This window comes from Leptodactylus fuscus, chromosome 3 (assembly GCF_031893055.1).
Source record: "Leptodactylus fuscus isolate aLepFus1 chromosome 3, aLepFus1.hap2, whole genome shotgun sequence".
NCBI classification, from domain to species: domain Eukaryota; kingdom Metazoa; phylum Chordata; class Amphibia; order Anura; family Leptodactylidae; genus Leptodactylus; species Leptodactylus fuscus.
This window is the reverse complement of record NC_134267.1, coordinates 3464494-3486759: the sequence shown is the minus strand read 5'-3', so window position 1 is coordinate 3486759 and position 22266 is coordinate 3464494. Positions and strand designations below refer to the sequence as shown.

The following is a 22266-nucleotide window of genomic DNA, read 5'->3' as shown; positions in this document are numbered from 1 at the left end:
CCATCTTATTGGTCAGGATTTTGAGGCGGATACAGCCTCAAAATCCTGACCAAAAATCTCAGTGTGAGATTACCCTTAGTGTGTAATAGCCAAGTGGGCGTTAACTATGCATAATAAACAGCACACAGCAACCCTGCCCTCAAAAAAACCACAATGTTACCACCTACTTGGCCAATACATCCTAAATGGCATCAAAACTACAAGGGCTTATATCTTTAGAATGGCTGAACAGATTTAGATAAACAAAAGACCAGAATGCTCAGAGTCCTAGCACCGATCAGATGATGGAGGTCATTGGGCTTTTCAGATCTGGTGACAGTCTACTCCAAAGATAAAGTGCCTCAGTCCTATTCCCCAACCATCAGAATCAGAAATCCCTGCAAGGTTCAGAGAGTTGTGGTCTCCCTTTGCCAAAGGTTAGGTCCTATAGCCGCAAAGTCACATCAATGTGACAAAGACCTGCAAAATTCTGGTCCCTTTACGTAGACTGCAGCCTATAACTGCGACCGCACATGTGAAGGGTCCCGACGGCTCAGAATTATTAGTCACCATCCAGTGATCGAATATTTCCATCCTCCCTGCACACCCGGGGTCGATGATCTGGATGAAGATACGCCGACCAGCTCCTCTATCTCAGGACACCTTATGCCCTAAAATAAAAGGCTCTGCCTGGTGACAGATAACATTTAGAGGAAGACGACGAATCCCAAATCAAATAGAAATACCGCCAAATCCCCAGACAGAAAATAATAGCAGTGCGGCGGACGTCTTTTGTAGGAATCGTGGTAGCGGTCAGGTGATACAGCGAGGAGCGCTTTATTTTTCAATAGATAACTGTAATACATTGCAGAACTAATATTTTACGTTACAGGCGCTTTATGTAGCGCTGGGGATCCTCGGACACACGAAAGTAGAACTTCAATAAAAGAGATTTACCTCCAACATGCAAGGTATTCTTCAGAGACCACAGGTACAACTCAGCCAGGCAGAACGACATCTGTGAAAGAGAAAGAAGTCTGATCAAAGAAAGGAACAACATGTGCAAATTAATGGCGCTTATTATCAGCAATGGCGCTGCGCACATCTCCTCCGGGCCGGCACCGCACTCAGCAGCCGCAACAAATCAATCGGAAAAATCTCTCCTGGACTCGCACGTTTGGACGTATCCGAATAAAAAGAGAAAAAATCAAACAACTTTTGCACTGACGGGCGAGGTCACAATGGACTAAACACAAAGCATTCGTCTATTAACTCCTTCCTGCTCTGCCATGATTCTCACTCTCCACTCTCCTTCTATATAATTATCTCTCTTCTGTATGGGGGCTTGGTTTTTGCCAGATACGTTGTAATCTTTAATGTATTGTATGGAATAATGAAAAGCGGTCAAGAATTATTGATGGGGTGGAAGCAATTCTGCCTGTTATTTGGGGATTACTTGTTACATCTTTGGCTAAGTATAATAACTGTTACCTATGTACCGCAGGTCAGTACTATCATGGCCATACCAAAATTTATACTTAAAGGGATTGTGTCACCTAAGGGATTTTCTGGGCTAAAAATATTGCTGACCTATTCTAAGAAAAGGACATGGATATTGGTAGGACAACAACACAGCACCCCCAACGATCAGCTGTGGTCAGCAAGTGATTCCGCAACGTGGGGCCTTGGCCTAATTAAGGGCCCATTCACACGGAGTAAACACATGTATTTTGCCAAAATAAGAATAAAAGTAAAAATAAGACTCCCATTGACTTCAAAGACCTGTTTTTACACATGTGAAAAACCATGTCAAAATACACGAGTAAAATGTCACTGAAGTCAATGGGAGTCTTATTTGTACATGGGTATTTTTTACATGTGTATTTTGCCAAAATACACATGTGTTTACTCCGTGTGAACGGGCCCTAAAGTAGTTTCTGGTCCCAAATTATTGGTTACAAATGTTAAATGATGTTCCCGGCAACCAAGGAAAGTCACAAGGTAAAAGATTAAAACTTAACTTTTATTAAGTCATAAAAGGAAAAAAACAATTTTTTATAAAAAAAAAAATCCAATTAAAAAAACAGGTGTAATAAATCGCTGCCCCATTTGGGCGCAATGTGCCCCTTAGTCATGCCATGATACAGAATAAGTGATGTAATACATTGTAGCATTTGTTGTTACATCAATACCAAATATGTTTTTTACTATTATTTTTCTGTTAAAAATAAATAAATAAATAAATAAAATAATTTGGAAAAGTTCTTAGGCCCCGTTCACATGAAGCAACAGGGGGCGGATTTTGGTTCAGAATCCTCCTTAAAATCCACCCCTTCACAATGGAGGTCTATGTAGACCGCTAGCGCTCTTTTTCCCTTTAGCAGTTTGTTCCCGCTAGCGGAAAAAAGAAGCGAGCTGTCCTTACTTCAGGCAGATTCCAGCTGATTCAGCCGCGGCGTCCGCTTCATGACAGCACGCTCCAGACGATGCCTATTCATTTGGGCCTACTCCAGGATGTTGTGCCCTGCACCGGCATACACCGCAGCAGCCACGACGGAATGTGCAGACGCAGAATCCCCGTGTGAGCTAGCCCTTAATGTTTTTTGCTTGTGTTTTTCTATTTTGTATTATTTTGTTTTTCCATGTGTACTTCTCGCCGCCATACTGGGATTGTTACACCAGGTGGTGCGATTGCCTGTAGAATACCTCAGGATTGCAATGTATTACACTTTCCTAAGTGAAAGTAAACTGATAAGACCGTGCTCATGGCATGTATGACAACACATCAGCAATGTGTGAAGTTACGGAGGTGCCGATATGAGAGGGGACAATCACAAATACACTTCATCTCTGCAACTAAAGAGTTAAACGACTGCGTTTTCACTGCTCACAGCCATTGTAAGGTCCGGCGGATATCCTCTCCCAATGGAGAGATCTGCATGATGGGATATGAAGCCCGGTCATGGATTCTCGCCCCCATGGAATAGTCCATCGCCGTGCAGGACCCTGTACATTATATCTGGTCATAGGACCTTACTAAAGAGAAGGATTCAGATAGACAGGTTTAACTAAATAAGGTAATACTAGCTGGATTATCTGTATATGGAGGAATAGAGGCACAATACATGGAGCAAGTGACTAGAGCGCCTCTTTAATATAAATATACAACTGTGCGGAGTCAAGCTAAAGGAACAAAACAAACATCAGGACGGCGAAGACGAATCAGTCAAGTAAGCAAACACGGCTACAGGTGTCTTCACACAGCGATGTTTACCAGGGCGATGGTGCTCAGGGATCCTAAATGGCCATTGGCGGTAAACAGCTTAAGAACTCCGGCAGGAGCCTGTGCCAGGACAGCTCAGGAGGCGGCGGGGATTACTGCACAGCTTCCAGGCCTAGCACTAATTCATCTATTTATTCATTTATGTTTGCCTACAAATTGCAAATAGAAGGGAGTCTGACCAGACGACACGGGGCTTGGATGTAGTCTGTTACCATGGAGACACATAGGTCTGCACGGGAACTGAAAAAGGGAAAAGTACTTTTGATCAACATTTGTTTCATCTTGCTTTAGGACGACCCGCTGATTTTATAGATCTGGGCTGTCCACCCTAAACAAGACATATATACTGTATACCTCCATGACTGCAGTGCAGCTCCATAACATTGTACAGCTGAACAACAGGGACTTGGTACAGCCGGACCGCCGATAAGGAAGGCGGGGTTTATTCCTGGCCCCGCCTTCCCGATGACCGTGTATACAGAGCTCAATGAACCCCCACGATGTAGGAAAGTTATTAGGTACAAATAAAGGAGTCAGAATGAGTTTCCCTTCGCACTGCCATTGGGGTCTCCGTTTTTTGGGTCCACAGGGGAACCAGAAAGACGTAAACCCTCTCTGCTTAAAAAGCGGTTTCGCACAGAGAAATAGACTATACTGGGGCTCACAAGGTTCCTGATGGTTTTATACTGAAACCTGAGAAGAGAAAAGGCCTCGGGGCAGAAATCATGTCTCCCCTGATTTTAGGCAGAGCCTACAGAGACTCCAACACTAGTGAAAATCCAGTCTTATACTAAATGTTTCCCCACCGTATATCAACCTGTAACACCCCATAGGCCAAATGACATGGTAAATATGGGCGGACAGCTTTACAGTTGACCCGCTAATCAGGACTTTAGGGGGTCACACCTTCATTTTATAGATCCCGGCACTAAGGCTGTGGAGTCACAGTCGGCGTCAGGACCGATCTGGGCCGGAGTCAGAAAAATGTCACCTCGTTGAACTTCAGGTTCAAGATGAAATGATTATTTTTAATTATAATCTATATGTATTAATATGACACAACTAATTAGCTCCACAGTTTACATACTTCATAGTAATCCTATCACAGGATCTGTGTGCTCCTGACTGGCTCTGCCATACTGACGCCGCGTCCCGGCCTGCTATAAAACTATGCAATAAATGTATAGCCTACAGCAGCGGTCCCCAACCTTTTTTCCACCAGGGACCAGTTTCAGAAAGACAATTTTTCTATGACCGGTGGGGGCAGGAAGGGGTGTGGGTGAGGGCAGGAAGGGGTGTGGGTGGGGGCAGGAAGGGGTGTGGATGGGGGCAGGGAAGGGGTGTGGTGGGGGCAGGGAAGGGGTGTGGTGGGGGCGGGGTTACTACAGCCTCACTACAGCTACATTACACGTCATAGGGACAAGTGACGTGTAATGTAGTTGCCCAAAATTTGGTAGGCAAGTACAGGGTGGAGCCAAGGCCCGCTGCATGTCCTGCATACTACTAGAATCCCGGACATACAGCGGGTCCCGGCTCAACCCCGCACTTTGCTCACCTTATCCCAATGAGCAACAACCAAACATCAGTGTTGACTCCTTGCCGCTGGTACAACATGCCCCGCGGCCTGGTAGTTTTCCATGGACAGGTGATTGGGGACCCCTGGCCTAGATCACCGGGTCGCCCTGAGATTCCATTACTAATGTACGTGAATGGAGTTGCGCTGTCAACCTTACAATGCTGCAACATAAACTTCTAGTTGCAAAACAAAACTTCAGCAAAGCTCAATTTATTTGCAACTAAAAGTTACTGAAGGAGTCGCGGGGCGACATGGCGATCTTTGGTCATTCAAAGGGAGTCATAGCCAAAACCATTGTTTAGCCCTGGCCGAATATAATGTGAACCATTAAAAGGTAACTTGTTTTGGTTTTTTATGAGCCCTGTAAAGCGGTGCAGGAAAATGAGCAGTAATGTCCAATCCAGCGAACGTCTCCACACGACTCGCCAGCCTTGCCTTTCCTCTCCCAGAGTGCATTAAGAAAAGGCCCAAGGCAATCTGAACTTTTCAAGCAGTAATTAGTATCAGGAAGATTACCACTTTAATTACACAGCCCTGATGGGAAGTCGCAGATAAGGCCGAAAAGCCAATCAATGTTATGTTCCGACTCCTAATTTGCCCTCATTTGGAGGTGTTTCTCTTAACTTAGATCACATATCATTAGAATAGATTGTCATAATTATTCTGATCATTCTTAAGTAGATGAGTCGCTCCTTAATGAGGCTCCTTCCTTTCTTCTCCTGTGTCAATAGTCAAAATGAATTTTCCAATTGTTGGTGAATATATTACTATTTATTAAGACGACGTATCGGTAATAAATAATTCATATAATGTTACATGACGTATTACTGTGCAGAAAAGAAGAGCGAAAACCAATAGGGAATGTGAAACTGCATTAAAGGGATACCTGGGGAATTTAAAGGGATTGTCTGGTCTATTAGAGAAAATTTTAAAAAAAAGTTTTAGAAGTGTGTAAAGCGAAGGCCCCACCAAGCCAAAATCCGCAGCATTTTCCTGCTTCAATCACACCCATATGGAAACCTCCGGCGTATAACTGACACACTGCGACACGCAACGATTTTGGAAGTCGCAGCAATTCTGCTGTGAGTATTTATCTGCAATATGGGAAATCTCATCCACATTGCAAGGACGCAGCGGAGTCAGGGGTGGGGCTTAATGTTAGATAACTGGGTGGTCAGGGGTGGGGCTTAATGTTAGATAACTGGGTGGAGTCAGGGGTGGGGCTTAATGTTAGTAGATAACTGGGTGGAATCAGGGGTGGGGCTTAATGTTGTTCGATGACTGTTGCTGCGGTGTCAGTAGAGCGCCTTCACTCACTGATATGCAGGCACTAGCAGGTTTGTAGGGTTTGTTTGTTTTACAGACATCTATATATATATATATATATATATATATATATATATATATACTGTATATAGTTATATTGCTGGAAAGCCCACAGTGTGCTGAATTCATTGCACTGTCAGCTTTCTAGATATGTGTCCCGGTGCTGGAGATATCGGTGCTGTTAATTTCAGCACCGATATCTCCCCACTGTCAGAGGGGGGGCCTTACAGCTCAGCTTTATCGCCCTCTGACAGTATATTTGAGTACAGTTAGTGCGAGCGTTCCTCATAGCCCAGCGATGACTCTGAGCAGCAAGGCTCTCTTTGACAGTGGGGAGATATCGGTGCCAAAATTAAAGGCAAAGATATCTCCAGCATTGGGAAACATACTGGGAAAGCCCACTGTCTGCTGTCTAGTGGTATATAATACCGCACATTGATGAAGACAGGAAAGCTTTTCTTTTCAAACAGCTTCAAAAAGTCATAAGGCTTAATTCACACGTGAAAAAAGCCTAGCTGATTTTGTCACTGATTTTTCAGCGTCGTTTTTTTTTTGGACACTGTTTTTTGCATTGGACGCTGTCTTTGACGCTTTTTCGGTCGCTGTTTTTGTTAAGCTTTTTTTTTTTTGTACTACAAAAAAGTACATGATAAAAAACCGCTAGCGGTTTCAGTCGCTGTTTTTGCCAAAACAGCTGCAAAAATAAGCGACCAAAAACCGCTAGTGGTTTTTTCAGCGCCCCATAGACTCCAATTCATTTTTTCAAGCGTTAAACGCCTGAAGAAAGGTCATGTCGCTTCTTTTTCTGCTAGCAAAAAAAGCTAGCAATAAAAAAAAGCTAGCAGAAAAAAAAAAGCTAGCAATTCACATAGGGCTACATTTTATGGAGGCTGATTTGGCCGCAAAATCAGCTGTCAAAATCAGCGTCCATGTCCCCGTGTGAACTAGCCCTTAGCCTTTTTTTTATGGGGTAAGCGGTAATTTCTTTGATTCCCTTTTAGGGTCTTTTTTTTTAACCTTATTAAAGGGAGTGTTTCACCTCCTCCATGCAGACTCAATTGTCAACACATTATTACAGAGCAAAATCCAGTGATAAATAACAGACCTCTGTAGTGTATGTCACTTTTAAAGATTTGGAGAAAAACAACTTAAAACCTTATGCAAATGAGGCAGCTAGTGCACTGGGGGCGGGTCTTCAGCACCATAGGGCACTGCTCTTGCTGCTCAGTGCAGTGTAAGTTGATCCTGTCACTGCTATGACATCCGTGCACACAGGGATGAAGGCCCCGCCCCCAGTGCACCAACTCTCTCATTTACATAAGACATGGGGCCGTTTTCCTCAAAATCTACAAGAGTGACATACATCAGAGCTCTGCTGTTTACCAGTGTAATACTGGGAAGGGGGGGGGGGGGGGAGGGGAAGGGGGCAGCTGTATATACTTAGGGAAGTTGATAGACTCCCTTTAAAGTGTTGTGTCCATCAATGTAAAACTAACAGGAAACCTACTAGGTGCTGCCTCTGCCACGGCCTAGTAGGGATTCATAGATGGTAGGCCTGGGGGTCTTCTTCAGGTAAAGGGGCGCCAAGGAAACCAATTTTCTCTCTGCAATTCCAGGGGTGCAGATGGGGTGACTCATCTAACTACTTAGATGCTGCAGTTACTGTGGAATTGAAAAACCAACTGCACCATCCTGGAAACTTACAGCATTGTGTGTTAAGGAGTTCATCGTTCGCTTCAATCTTAAACATGACTTGTTTTCCTTAAGGAGATGCCATAAATAACAGATGAATGGACTGAGCGCTGCGCCTGGTATATAGTGAATGTTACAGCGCACGGCCTTTACAAACAGCAGATCTATGGGTGCCCTACTATCAGATCACCAATGATCTACCATTGAGGACCTATCCTAAAAATAGGTCCTGAATCGATTGGTCCGAAAGCCCCTTTCATTTGGCCAATGCTAAGGGAGTTGTACCAGACACAGCGACACTTCCATCCACGCATTGTAGAGGTTATTGCAGCTCAGCCCCATTCCCATCACAAAAATAATATTTTCAATAATCGTAATCACCACCAGACCAAACAGCGACATGTTATGAGGACACTTGGCATTCAGCTACGAACCAAAATCACTGCCAGTCCTATAGCCCAGTAACTAAAGGTAGGCGCAACTGCAAAAATATAAAAGGAGAAATTGCACCACCTAGTGGACAAAACGTGCAACATACAATTTATAAAATCAGAAATGAATTCATTACATTACAGCAGAGATCTGCAACCTGTGGCTGCGGTGGAACTACAACTCCCAACATGTCCGAGAGCTGCAACCTGTGAGAACTGCACAAAGACAAACTAAGGTCCAAGACAGCAACTAATCTGAGACGGCTCAAACCCCTTAGATGTTATGGCCAAATGTGACCACAGCATCTGAAAGTAAGGCTGAGCAATTATGTCCTAAATATAAAAAGTGCAATCACTCGTTACCATTAATGATCCATTACTTAGGCCGCGCACCTCCCCTGTGCTATGACACAACTCCCATCCATACATTGCCGAAAAATACTCGCAGCAGGAATGTTGTAATTTCTAAAACAGTCGCAGTCGCATTATACCTACGGAAGCTCTGGTAGGTTCTCTACAGGTACGATGGAAGCAGAAAGTCCGAAACCTTTGCGAAAAGCACTGCGGGAAAAACCTCAATGTGTTCCCGCCACAAATTTTCATGCAGCGCTTTTTAGCTGCAGCCCCCTACGTGGGGTGTTATTCTCCATTTGTATAAATCTACAAGACACAAGCCCTCCTCTGACTATGTGGGGAAACATAATTCTGTGCTTTGGAAGGTGGAGAATAAAATGCAAAAATATAAAAATAAAAATTGTCTTGGTCCTCAAAGGTTTACAGTTTATAGAAAAATCTTAAAGGGGTTGTCCAGGCAAAAAAATTTATATTTTATATAGGCTGGGAGAATAAAAAAAAAAAAAAATCATACGGAGTTTTCCCCGTGGCTTCGATACCTCCCAACACGATACGGTTCTGCCGCTCCATGGTTTTCTCGCCGCACATGGCTGATGAGACTAATCAGTGGTTTTAGCAGAAGAGATCCGGATGGTCACAGCGGGTGAGGAGTTTCACTTCAAGAAGACACCGGAGCGGCCGGACCGATCCATACTGAGAGGACACCGGAGCAGCCGGACCAGTCCACAATGAGAGGACACCGAAGCAGCCAGACCGGTCCACACAGGGAGGACACCAGAGCGGCCGGACCAGTCCACACAGAGGACATCGGAGCAGCTGGACCAGTCTACACAGAGGACACCGGAGCAGCCGGACCAGTCCACACAGAGGACACCGGAGCAGCCGGACCAGTCCACACAGAGGACACCGGAGCAGCCGGACCAGTCCACACAGAGGACACCGGAGCAGCCGGACCAGTCCACACAGAGGACACCGGAGCGGCCGGACCAGTCCACACAGAGGACATCGGAGCAGCTGGACCAGTCTACACAGAGGACACCGGAGCAGCCGGACCAGTCCACACAGAGGACACCGGAGCAGCCGGACCAGTCCACACAGAGGACACCGGAGCAGCCGGACCAGTCCACACAGAGGACACCGGAGCAGCCGGACCAGTCCACACAGAGGACACCGGAGCAGCTGGACCAGTCTACACAGAGGACACCGGAGCAGCCGGACCAGTCCACACAGAGGACACCGGAGCAGCCGGACCAGTCCACACAGAGGACACCGGAGCAGCCGGACCAGTCCACACAGAGGACACCGGAGCAGCCGGACCAGTCCACACAGAGGACACCGGAGCAGCTGGACCAGTCTACACAGAGGACACCGGAGCAGCCGGACCAGTCCACACAGAGGACACCGGAGCAGCCGGACCAGTCCACACAGAGGACACCGGAGCAGCCGGACCAGTCCACACAGAGGACACCGGAGCAGCCGGACCAGTCCACACAGAGGACACCGGAGCAGCCGGACCAGTCCACACAGAGGACACCGGAGCAGCCGGACCAGTCCACACAGAGGACACCGGAGCAGCCGGACCAGTCCACACAGAGGACACCGGAGCAGCCGGACCAGTCCACACAGAGGACACCGGAGCAGCCGGACCAGTCCACACAGAGGACACCGGAGCAGCCGGACCAGTCCACACAGAGGACACCGAAGCAGCCGGACCAGTCCACACAGAGGACACCGGAGCAGCCGGACCAGTCCACACAGAGGACACCGGAGCAGCCGGACCGATCCACAATGGGAGGACATTGGAGCAGCCGAACTGATCCACAATGGGAGGACACCGGAGCAGCCGGACCAGTCCACACTTAGAGGACACCAGAGCGGCCGGACCGATCCACAATGGGAGGACATTGGAGCAGCCGGACCGGTCCACACTGGGAGGACATTGGAGCAGCCGGACTGGTCCACACTGGGAGGACACCGGAGCGGCCGGACCAGTCCACACTGAGAGGACACCGGAGCGGCCGGACCAGTCCACACTGAGAGGACACCAGAGCGGCCGGACCGATCCACAATGGGAGGACATTGGAGCAGCCGGACCGGTCCACACTGGGAGGACACCGGAGCGGCCGGACCAGTCCACACAGAGGACACCGGAGCAGCCGGACCGGGCCACAATGAGAGGACACCGGAGCAGTTTCTTCATCAAACACTGCAGTTGAAATGAACCTCTATCCCCAGTGATCTGTTCTCCATCACTCACATATGTCATCGGGACATTCTCTAGTGGTCATGTGAGCCTCGGCAGGATCAGGATTGGACAACAGAGGTATGTTTTTTGTTTTGTTTTACACCTACCCAGATCACCCCTGAGTTTTCTCCAAATCCTGGACAACACCTTTAAGGCTGGGGTCACAGTGGGGTATATGACATGGGCCTACAATGATCTACAATAGCACAACAGCGGAGGAGATGCAAATAAATCTCATCCACTTTCTCCAACTAAATCGGCATCAACGAGTGACTTGTACAGCGGGTTTAATGGCGGCAGCACATCAATCACTGCAGCTACAGAATCTAACCTCTACAATACCAGGGGCCACTGAAGAACTTTTGCACATTATCACAGAAGGTAATTGGCCAGTCCAATATTTTAAACATCTCACAGACTCTGAACTGTCTAACAAAAGACTTAAAGGAGTCTCCCATGAATATAATTATATCTATATTTGTAGAAAGTTCAAACTTAAACATTTTTGCAAATAAAAGTAGTTAAAAATTCAGCAGAGTTTTTGGCCGGGGCTCCACGGGCTGGAACTGCTGTGATTTGCCCACGGCGGAAACACGGCACAAAAAAAATTACGGTGTTTTACAGTATCTGCAAAGTGGATGAGATTTATGCGAATCCCATGACCACTTTGTGTTTAAAACCGCAGAATGGACACGCTGCAATCTCCAAAACCGGCACTACATACACTACATGTATGAGAAGATAACCCGACCACAATAAGGACATCATGGCTGGTTATCAGGAGGGGACACTACATGTATGAGAAGATAACCAGACCACAATAAGGACATCATGGCTGGTTATCAGGAGGACACTACATGTATGAGAAGATAACCTGACCACAATAAGGACATCATGGCTGGTTATCAGGAGGGGACACTACATGTATGAGAAGATAACCAGACCACAATAAGGACATCATGGCTGGTTATCAGGAGGACACTACATGTATGAGAAGATAACCTGACCACAATAAGGACATCATGGCTGGTTATCAGGAGGACACTACATGTATGAGAAGATAACCTGACCACAATAAGGACATCATGGCTGGTTATCAGGAGAGGACACTACATGTATGAGAAGATAACCCGACCACAATAAGGACATCATGGCTGGTTATCAGGAGGACACTACATGTATGAGAAGATAACCCGACCACAATAAGGACATCATGGCTGGTTATCAGGAGGGGACACTACATGTATGAGAAGATAACCTGACCACAATAAGGACATCATGGCTGGTTATCAGGAGGGGACACTACATGTATGAGAAGATAACCCGACCACAATAAGGACATCATGGCTGGTTATCAGGAGGACATTACATGTATGAGAAGATAACCCGACCACAATAAGGACATCATGGCTGGTTATCAGGAGGACACTACATGTATGAGAAGATAACCCGACCACAATAAGGACATCATGGCTGGTTATCAGGAGGACACTACATGTATGAGAAGATAACCCGACCACAATAAGGACATCATGGCTGGTTATCAGGAGGACACTACATGTATGAGAAGATAAACCGAGCACAATAAGGACATCATGGCTGGTTATCAGGAGGGGACACTACATGTATGAGAAGATAACCCGACCACAATAAGGACATCATGGCTGGTTATCAGGAGGACACTACATGTATGAGAAGATAACCCGACCACAATAAGGACATCATGGCTGGTTATCAGGAGGGGACACTACATGTATGAGAAGATAACCCGACCACAATAAGGACATCATGGCTGGTTATCAGGAGGGGACACTACATGTATGAGAAGATAACCTGACCACAATAAGGACATCATGGCTGGTTATCAGGAGGGGACACTACATGTATGAGAAGATAACCTGACCACAATAAGGACATCATGGCTGGTTATCAGGAGGACACTACATGTATGAGAAGATAACCTGACCACAATAAGGACATCATGGCTGGTTATCAGGAGGGGACACTACATGTATGAGAAGATAACCTGACCACAATAAGGACATCATGGCTGGTTATCAGGAGGACACTACATGTATGAGAAGATAACCTGACCACAATAAGGACATCATGGCTGGTTATCAGGAGGACACTACATGTATGAGAAGATAACCCGACCACAATAAGGACATCATGGCTGGTTATCAGGAGGACACTACATGTATGAGAAGATAACCCGACCACAATAAGGACATCATGGCTGGTTATCAGGAGGACACTACATGTATGAGAAGATAACCTGACCACAATAAGGACATCATGGCTGGTTATCAGGAGGACACTACATGTATGAGAAGATAACCTGACCACAATAAGGACATCATGGCTGGTTATCAGGAGGACACTACATGTATGAGAAGATAACCCGACCACAATAAGTACATCATGGCTGGTTATCGGGAGGAGACACTACATGTATGAGAAGATAACCTGACCACAATAAGGACATCATGGCTGGTTATCAGGAGGGGACACTACATGTATGAGAAGATAACCCGACCACAATAAGGACATCATGGCTGGTTATCAGGAGGACATTACATGTATGAGAAGATAACCCGACCACAATAAGGACATCATGGCTGGTTATCAGGAGGACACTACATGTATGAGAAGATAACCCGACCACAATAAGGACATCATGGCTGGTTATCAGGAGGACACTACATGTATGAGAAGATAACCTGACCACAATAAGGACATCATGGCTGGTTATCAGGAGGACACTACATGTATGAGAAGATAACCTGACCACAATAAGGACATCATGGCTGGTTATCAGGAGGACACTACATGTATGAGAAGATAACCCGACCACAATAAGGACATCATGGCTGGTTATCAGGAGGACACTACATGTATGAGAAGATAACCCGACCACAATAAGGACATCATGGCTGGTTATCAGGAGGACACTACATGTATGAGAAGATAACCTGACCACAATAAGGACATCATGGCTGGTTATCAGCCCAGAACTCTACATGTATGAGAAGATAACCCGACCACAATAAGGACATCATGGCTGGTTATCAGGAGGACACTACATGTATGAGAAGATAACCCGACCACAATAAGGACATCATGGCTGGTTATCAGGAGGACACTACATGTATGAGAAGATAACCTGACCACAATAAGGACATCATGGCTGGTTATCAGGAGGACACTACATGTATGAGAAGATAACCTGACCACAATAAGGACATCATGGCTGTTTTTCTGACCTTAGAAAAGTCTAGCATTCATGGTCATATCCACTGGCAACCAATCAAGACAACAATTTGAACACAAGATACAGTCCAATCATATTAATGTGACTACCGCCCACTTTTGACGTCAATGTTAAATAACCAATGGCAGAAGGCGCGTGTCATCAGCCATCTGGGAGCACTCATCATTGTGGAAGACACGATGGATCAGCACCAGTATGCATCTATCCTTGCGGACCATGTTCACCCCTACATGCCAATTGTTTTTCCTCAGGATGATGGCATCTACCAGAAGGACAATGCGACATGTCATAAAGCTCGCAGTGCACGTGCGCAGTTCGAGGAGCACCAGGATGAGTTTACCGCACCCCCTTGGCTAGCAAATTCCCCGGACTTGAACCCAATAGAGAATCTGTTGGACCACCTCAATCGGGTTGTTCGCACCATGGATGCTCAACCGTGTAACCTAGCGCAGCTGGCCACGGCACCAGAGTTGGCATGGCCCAACATCCCAGTGACATCATCACACCATCCCCTCTCTTCCTGCAGGTCTCGCAGCCGTCTGCTCTGCCAAAGGGGGTTATTCTGGATTGTGATAGGTGGTCACATTAATGAGACTGGACTGTGTATTTAGAGAAAATCTTTAAAATGCTACAAAATATTTACTTATATTTGCAATAATGTTTAACTTTCTTTTTTTTTTTCTTTTTTTTTAGGGCTAGATCACACGTGAACTGCCCGCGCGGGTTTTGACACAGAGAGAGACGCGGCGAGACGCGTCTCTCTCTTGTCAAAACCCGCCCGCCGCGACCATCGCTGTCGCGGCTTAACCCTCTGCTGTCGGCTCAAATGAATGAGCCGACATAGGAGGGAGCTGCCGGGGGCGGAAGCCGCGCGGCTGAGCCTGCGCGGCTTCCGCCTGAAGAAAGGACATGTCCTTTCTTTTCGCCGCTAGCAGCAGCTCGCCGCTAGCGGAGAACAGAAGCCCGGCGGTCTCCATAGACCACCATTATAAGGGGAGGTTTTGGACGCGAAATCCGCTGTCAAAAACCTCCCCTTATACTCACGTGTGAACTAGCCCTTAAAACTCGTTTTATTGGAAGTTATATAACAACGTAAATAATACAATCAGGAAAAAAAATGACGCTCACAAGGAGCAGAAAGGAAAATACAAAGAAAGTACAAATGGAAAACATGGACAAATAAGGACCTGCCACATCGCTCCTCACCCGGATCCCAACACAACCACTATAGCAATAGCACAGTAGAAAGTAAAGTGCAATAACATCAATAGCAGTACAAGACACGGCTACCAGGCGGCCATGGACCTTCCCAGTAGATGCCGCTCCTCAGGACACAAAAGCATCCAGTGCTGAACGTAATGAGGGAGTAGAGTATTGGGTTGCGGGGGAATCCCACCACACTCCCCACACTTTATAACATTTCTGGGGACAGCCTCTCCCCTTGTATATAATTTGGTTAAATGGAAGAACTGAATTAACCAGCCTCCGCCACTGGGATATCGACGGGGATTTTGGGGCCACCCACCGCAAGGCGATGCCCTTCCTGGCATAAAATAGGCATTCCTGGAGAAAGATCCGAGTCTGATGCTGCCGCAATAAGGTTTAACTTTTAACTATCTACAAATTTAAAAATGCTTATTGTCGTGAGAATACCCCTTTAAGTTGTATGATAGCAGCCTTCAGCTCCTCTGCATTGTTGGGTCTGGGGTCTCTCATAGATTCTCTATGGAGTTACGGGCAGGCCTGTTTTCTTGCCACTTTATTGAGATGCACTTGTATATGCACATAAAGTCACAGCATAAGCTCAATTACTACAACGTTCAAGGGGGCACCTGCCTCCCCCAGACCCACAAACAGTATTTACCTGCAATGCCCAGACTGTTTGATACCAGTAGTTGCGGACTGTATTGTGTTACGAGTGCTAATACGTAGTCAATAGCCATAGTGCGTCACTATTGTCTTCATCTCCAGTATTAATCTCTGCTCTACGGGTTTCCCATGTTAATATTCAGGTTCATCAGGAGCTGATCATTTAATACATATCTGGATCTAATCTGCTATAAACCCCAGAGAATGAGAAGATTTGCAATAATAACTGCAGTGTGTGCTCCAGGAGTTGGCATAGCTGGGCTGGAAAACATTCAAGACGTCTGCTAATCTTACCAGAAGCGGAGAAAAAAGTAAATTCACACTTAGGGAGCCTTGACATGGAGTATACGCTCCGCTCAGTCTGAATGTAAAAGTTGTTCAGAATGAGCGCGTAAAAACCAGCTCCCATTGACTTGAATGGGTGCCGGCATACACACGTATCACATTGAAAACAATAGGGGAAAAAAGTCTCCCATTGATTTCAATGGGGAGAGCTCGTATGCCGGCACCCATTCAAGTCAATGGGAGCTGGTTTTTACGCGCTCATTCTGAACGACTTTTACATTCAGGGCTAGTTCACACGTAGGCAAAGGGGCGGATTTTGACAGCGGATTTCGCTTCAAAATCCGCCCCTTTACAATGGTGGTCTATGTAGACCACCGGGCTTTTTTTTTCCGCTAGCAGCGGGCTTCCGCTAGCGGAGAATAGAAACGACATGCCCTTTCTTCAGGCGGAAGCCGCGCGGCTTCCGCCCCCGGCAGCTCCCTCCTATGTCGGCTCATTCATTTGAACCGACAGCGGAGGGGAAAGCCGCGACCGCGATGGTCGCGGCAGGCGGGTTTTGACAAGAGATGTCAAAACCCGCGCGGGCAGTTCACGTGTGAACTGACCCTCAGACTGAGCGCAGCGTAACTCCGCGTGAAGGCTGCCTTAGGGCTAGCTCACATGGGGACAAGGAGGCGTATTTTGACAGCCACCATACAATGGTGGTCTATGTAGAGGGCTAGCGTTTTTTTTACTCTAGCGTTTTTTTCCACTAGGCGAAAAAAGAAGCGACATTACCTTTCTTTAGGCGTTTTCCACCTGAAGAAAGCAATAGAAGTGAATGGGAAGCGGAAGACGCATGTTTTTTTTCTGCACGTTTTTTTGCATAGAAACGCGTCATGGTTTTTTGCAAAAAAACGTAATGCGTTTTTTGCTGCCCATTCTCTTTATGGAAGGGGAAAACCGCCTGGTATTTTGGGAAGCTGTTTTTAAAAAAAAAAAACGCTCCACAAAAAGCGCAACAAGGTCCAAAAAATGCTTCCTAATTAGGAAACTTTTTTTCCGGGATCAAAATAAGCCAGACGTAATTTACGTGTGAACTAGCCCTTAGGCCTACTGCACACAACTGTATTCAGTCCTGCAAACACAGTCCGTATGATGGACATATCTCCCAGACTGACCACAACCATGTGCAGGGAACAAAGTGAGATATGATGCCATGAGCTTCAGGCCGGCCCAATCGTTACTGTACTAGGTTGCTGTTCTCACCATCATAGCCCCCCTATACTATAAGACCCCCTAAAGCCTTAGGAATGAAGCGCCAGTGTACTTGTATGACCAACACCACATTCATCTCAACAGGGCTGCAGTTATCCAGTGGTCGGACCCTCAGTGATCTGACAGATGTCCCCTGTAAGTGTCTGTAATGGCACAACACCTTTAATGGCTATCCATCATGACAAGCTGCCAAGAAACCATAAAAACACACACGTTGTGGAGTCGGATTCCTCCTGTGTCAGGCTCAGGCCCCACTTTGAAGAAACGCAGCTTTTTTTGTTGCAGATTTTGTTGCTTTTTTTAAGCCAAAACCAAGAATGGCAACAAAAGGAACGGGAAACATAAAGGAAGTTCTTACAGGTCTCCCTTGTGCTCCATCCACTCCTGGATTTGGCTCAAAAAAACAAAAAAATCTGCAACAAAAAAAGCTGCGTTTCCGCAAAGTGGGGCCTGAGCCTAAGGGAAGCTCACACACTCTTTCCTCAACTCTCCCATTCACTTCAATTGGAGTTAGGTAAATTTTTTATTTTCTTCCCCCAGCTGATTTTTTTAAGCTAAAAAAGGGGGGGGGGAATCTGCCATTGCAAACCTCATTGTGGTTAGGGCACGTAGCATAAATGCAGCGATGATGCCACAGAGTTTTACGGTATCTGCAAGTGGATTGGATGGGATTCTGGCCAATCTCATCCACAGCGGAAATGCGGACAGAGCCGACAATGATAATGCAATGATATAAGTTACATACATGGTATATAGTGAGTTAGTACGGGGAGATATATGGTATGGCGAGAATATATATACATACATTCATGGATCATGTCCTTGTAGTGACACTGGACATGACTTTATTATGCAGTGAGATTAACCCTGGTAGTCACAGACAGAACAAAACCCATCACTTGGTACCAATCTGTAAAGCACTGGGCAGATAATTCTGTAGGCCCATAATGTATCCCAATCCTAATAGGCCAAGCAATACCCTTGTTACTATGACTGTATTATCCTGTACTGTGACATCACTGTGTGTATTATCTCTGTACTGTGACATCACTGTGTGTATTATCTCTGTACTGTGACATCACTGTGTGTATTATCCTGTACTGTGACATCACTGTGTGTATTATCTCTGTACTGTGACATCACTGTGTGTATTATCTCTGTACTGTGACATCACTGTGTGTATTATCCTGTACTGTGACATCACTGTGTGTATTATCTCTGTACTGTGACATCACTGTGTGTATTATCTCTGTACTGTGACATCACTGTGTGTATTATCCTGTACTGTGACATCACTGTGTGTATTATCTCTGTACTGTGACATCACTGTGTGTATTATCCTGTACTGTGACATCACTGTGTGTATTATCCTGTACTGTGACATCACTCTGTGTATTATCTCTGTACTGTGACATCACTGTGTGTATTATCCTGTACTGTGACATCACTGTGTGTATTATCTCTGTACTGTGACATCACTGTGTGTATTATCTCTGTACTGTGACATCACTGTGTGTATTATCCTGTACTGTGACATCACTGTGTGTATTATCCCTGTACTGTGACATCACTGTGTGTATTATCTCTGTACTGTGACATCACTGTGTGTATTATCCTGTACTGTGACATCACTGTGTGTATTATCCTGTACTGTGACATCACTGTGTGTATTATCCCTGTACTGTGACATCACTGTGTGTATTATCCTGTACTGTGACATCACTGTGTGTATTATCCCTGTACTGTGACATCACTGTGTGTATTATCCTGTACTGTGACATCACTGTGTGTATTATCCCTGTACTGTGACATCACTGTGTGTATTATCCTGTACTGTGACATCACTGTGTGTATTATCTCTGTACTGTGACATCACTGTGTGTATTATCCTGTACTGTGACATCACTGTGTGTATTATCCTGTACTATGACATCACTGTGTGTATTATCTCTGTACTGTGACATCACTGTGTGTATTATCCTGTACTGTGACATCACTGTGTGTATTATCTCTGTACTGTGACATCACTGTGTGTATTATCCTGTACTGTGACATCACTGTGTGTATTATCTCTGTACTGTGACATCACTGTGTGTATTATCCTGTACTGTGACATCACTGTGTGTATTATCTCTGTACTGTGACATCACTGTGTGTATTATCCATGTACTGTGACATCACTGTGTGTATTATCCTGTACTGTGACATCACTGTGTGTATTATCCTGTACTGTGACATCACTGTGTGTATTATCCTGTACTGTGACATCACTGTGTGTATTATCCTGTACTGTGACATCACTGTGTGTATTATCTCTGTACTGTGACATCACTGTGTGTATTATCCCTGTACTGTGACATCACTGTGTGTATTATCTCTGCACTGTGACATCACTGTGTGTATTATCCTGTACTGTGACATCACTGTGTGTATTATCTCTGTACTGTGACATCACTGTGTGTATTATCCTGTACTGTGACATCACTGTGTGTATTATCTCTGTACTGTGACATCACTGTGTGTATTATCTCTGTACTGTGACATCACTGTGTGTATTATCTCTGTACTGTGACATCACTGTGTGTATTATCTCTGTACTGTGACATCACTGTGTGTATTATCCTGTACTGTGACATCACTGTGTGTATTATCTCTGTACTGTGACATCACTGTGTGTATTATCTCTGTACTGTGACATCACTGTGTGTATTATCTCTGTACTGTGACATCACTGTGTGTATTATCTCTGTACTGTGACATCACTGTGTGTATTATCCTGTACTGTGACATCACTGTGTGTATTATCCCTGTACTGTGACATCACTGTGTGTATTATCCCTGTACTGTGACATCACTGTGTATTATCTCTGTACTGTGACATCACTGTGTGTATTATCTCTGTACTGTGACATCACTGTGTGTATTATCCTATACTGTGACATCACTGTGTGTATTATCTCTGTACTGTGACATCACTGTGTATTATCTCTGTACTGTGACATCACTGTGTGTATTATCTCTGTACTGTGACATCACTGTGTGTATTATCCTGTACTGTGACATCACTGTGTGTATTATCTCTGTACTGTGACATCACTGTGTGTATTATCCCTGTACTGTGACATCACTGTGTGTATTATCCTGTACTGTGACATCACTGTGTGTATTATCTCTGTATTGTGACATCACTGTGTGTATTATCCTGTACTGTGACATCACTGTGTGCATTATCCTGTACTGTGACATCACTGTGTGTATTATCTCTGTACTGTGACATCACTGTGTGTATTATCTCTGTACTGTGACATCACTGTGTGTATTATCTCTGTACTGTGACATCACTGTGTGTATTATCTCTGTACTGTGACATCACTGTGTGTATTATCCTGTACTGTGACATCACTGTGTGTATTATCCTGTACTGTGACATCACTGTGTGTATTATCCCTGTACTGTGACATCACTGTGTGTATTATCTCTGTACTGTGACATCACTGTGTGTATTATCCTGTACTGTGACATCACTGTGTGTATTATCTCTGTACTGTGACATCACTGTGTGTATTATCTCTGTACTGTGACATCACTGTGTGTATTATCCTGTACTGTGACATCACTGTGTGTATTATCCTGTATTGTGACATCACTGTGTGTATTATCCTGTACTGTGACATCACTGTGTGTATTATCTCTGTACTGTGACATCACTGTGTGTATTATCCTGTACTGTGACATCACTGTGTGTATTATCTCTGTATTGTGACATCACTGTGTGTATTATCCTGTACTGTGACATCACTGTGTGTATTATCCCTGTACTGTGACATCACTGTGTATTATCTCTGTACTGTGACATCACTGTGCGTATTATCTCTGTACTGTGACATCACTGTGCGTATTATCTCTGTACTGTGACATCACTGTGCGTATTATCTCTGTACTGTGACATCACTGTGTGTATTATCTCTGTACTGTGACATCACTGTGTGTATTATCTCTGTACTGTGACATCACTGTGTGTATTATCCTGTACTGTGACATCACTGTGTGTATTATCCCTGTACTGTGACGTCACTGTGTGTATTATCCCTGTACTGTGACGTCACTGTGTGTATTATCCTGTACTGTGACGTCACTGTGTGTATTATCTCTGTACTGTGACGTCACTGTGTGTATTATCTCTGTACTGTGACATCACTGTGTGTATTATCCCTGTACTGTGACATCACTGTGTGTATTATCCTGTACTGTGACATCACTGTGTGTATTATCTCTGTATTGTGACATCACTGTGTGTATTATCCTGTACTGTGACATCACTGTGTGTATTATCTCTGTACTGTGACATCACTGTGTGTATTATCCTGTACTGTGACATCACTGTGTGTATTATCCCTGTACTGTGACATCACTGTGTGTATTATCTCTGTACTGTGACATCACTGTGTGTATTATCCTGTACTGTGACATCACTGTGTGTATTATCTCTGTACTGTGACATCACTGTGTGTATTATCTCTGTACTGTGACATCACTGTGTGTATTATCTCTGTACTGTGACATCACTGTGTGTATTATCTCTGTACTGTGACATCACTGTGTGTATTATCTCTGTACTGTGACATCACTGTGTGTATTATCTCTGTACTGTGACATCACTGTGTGTATTATCCCTGTACTGTGACATCACTGTGT

General features: G+C 45.2%; 2 protein-coding genes across 2 annotated transcripts in view; one reads left to right on the top strand and one right to left on the bottom strand.

The window, feature by feature from the left end:
- Positions 1–22266, top strand: part of OTX1 (orthodenticle homeobox 1) — a 388453-nt gene that overhangs the window by 233357 nt on the left and 132830 nt on the right. The gene's annotated exons all lie outside the window — the stretch shown is intronic.
- WDPCP (WD repeat containing planar cell polarity effector) overlaps positions 1–22266 on the bottom strand; it is a 224595-nt gene that overhangs the window by 196054 nt on the left and 6275 nt on the right. Inside the window, exon 2 of the mRNA XM_075266977.1 lies at positions 937–997. Within this exon, the coding sequence (XP_075123078.1) occupies positions 937–997 (61 nt within the window). The remainder of the gene's footprint in view (positions 1–936; positions 998–22266) is intronic.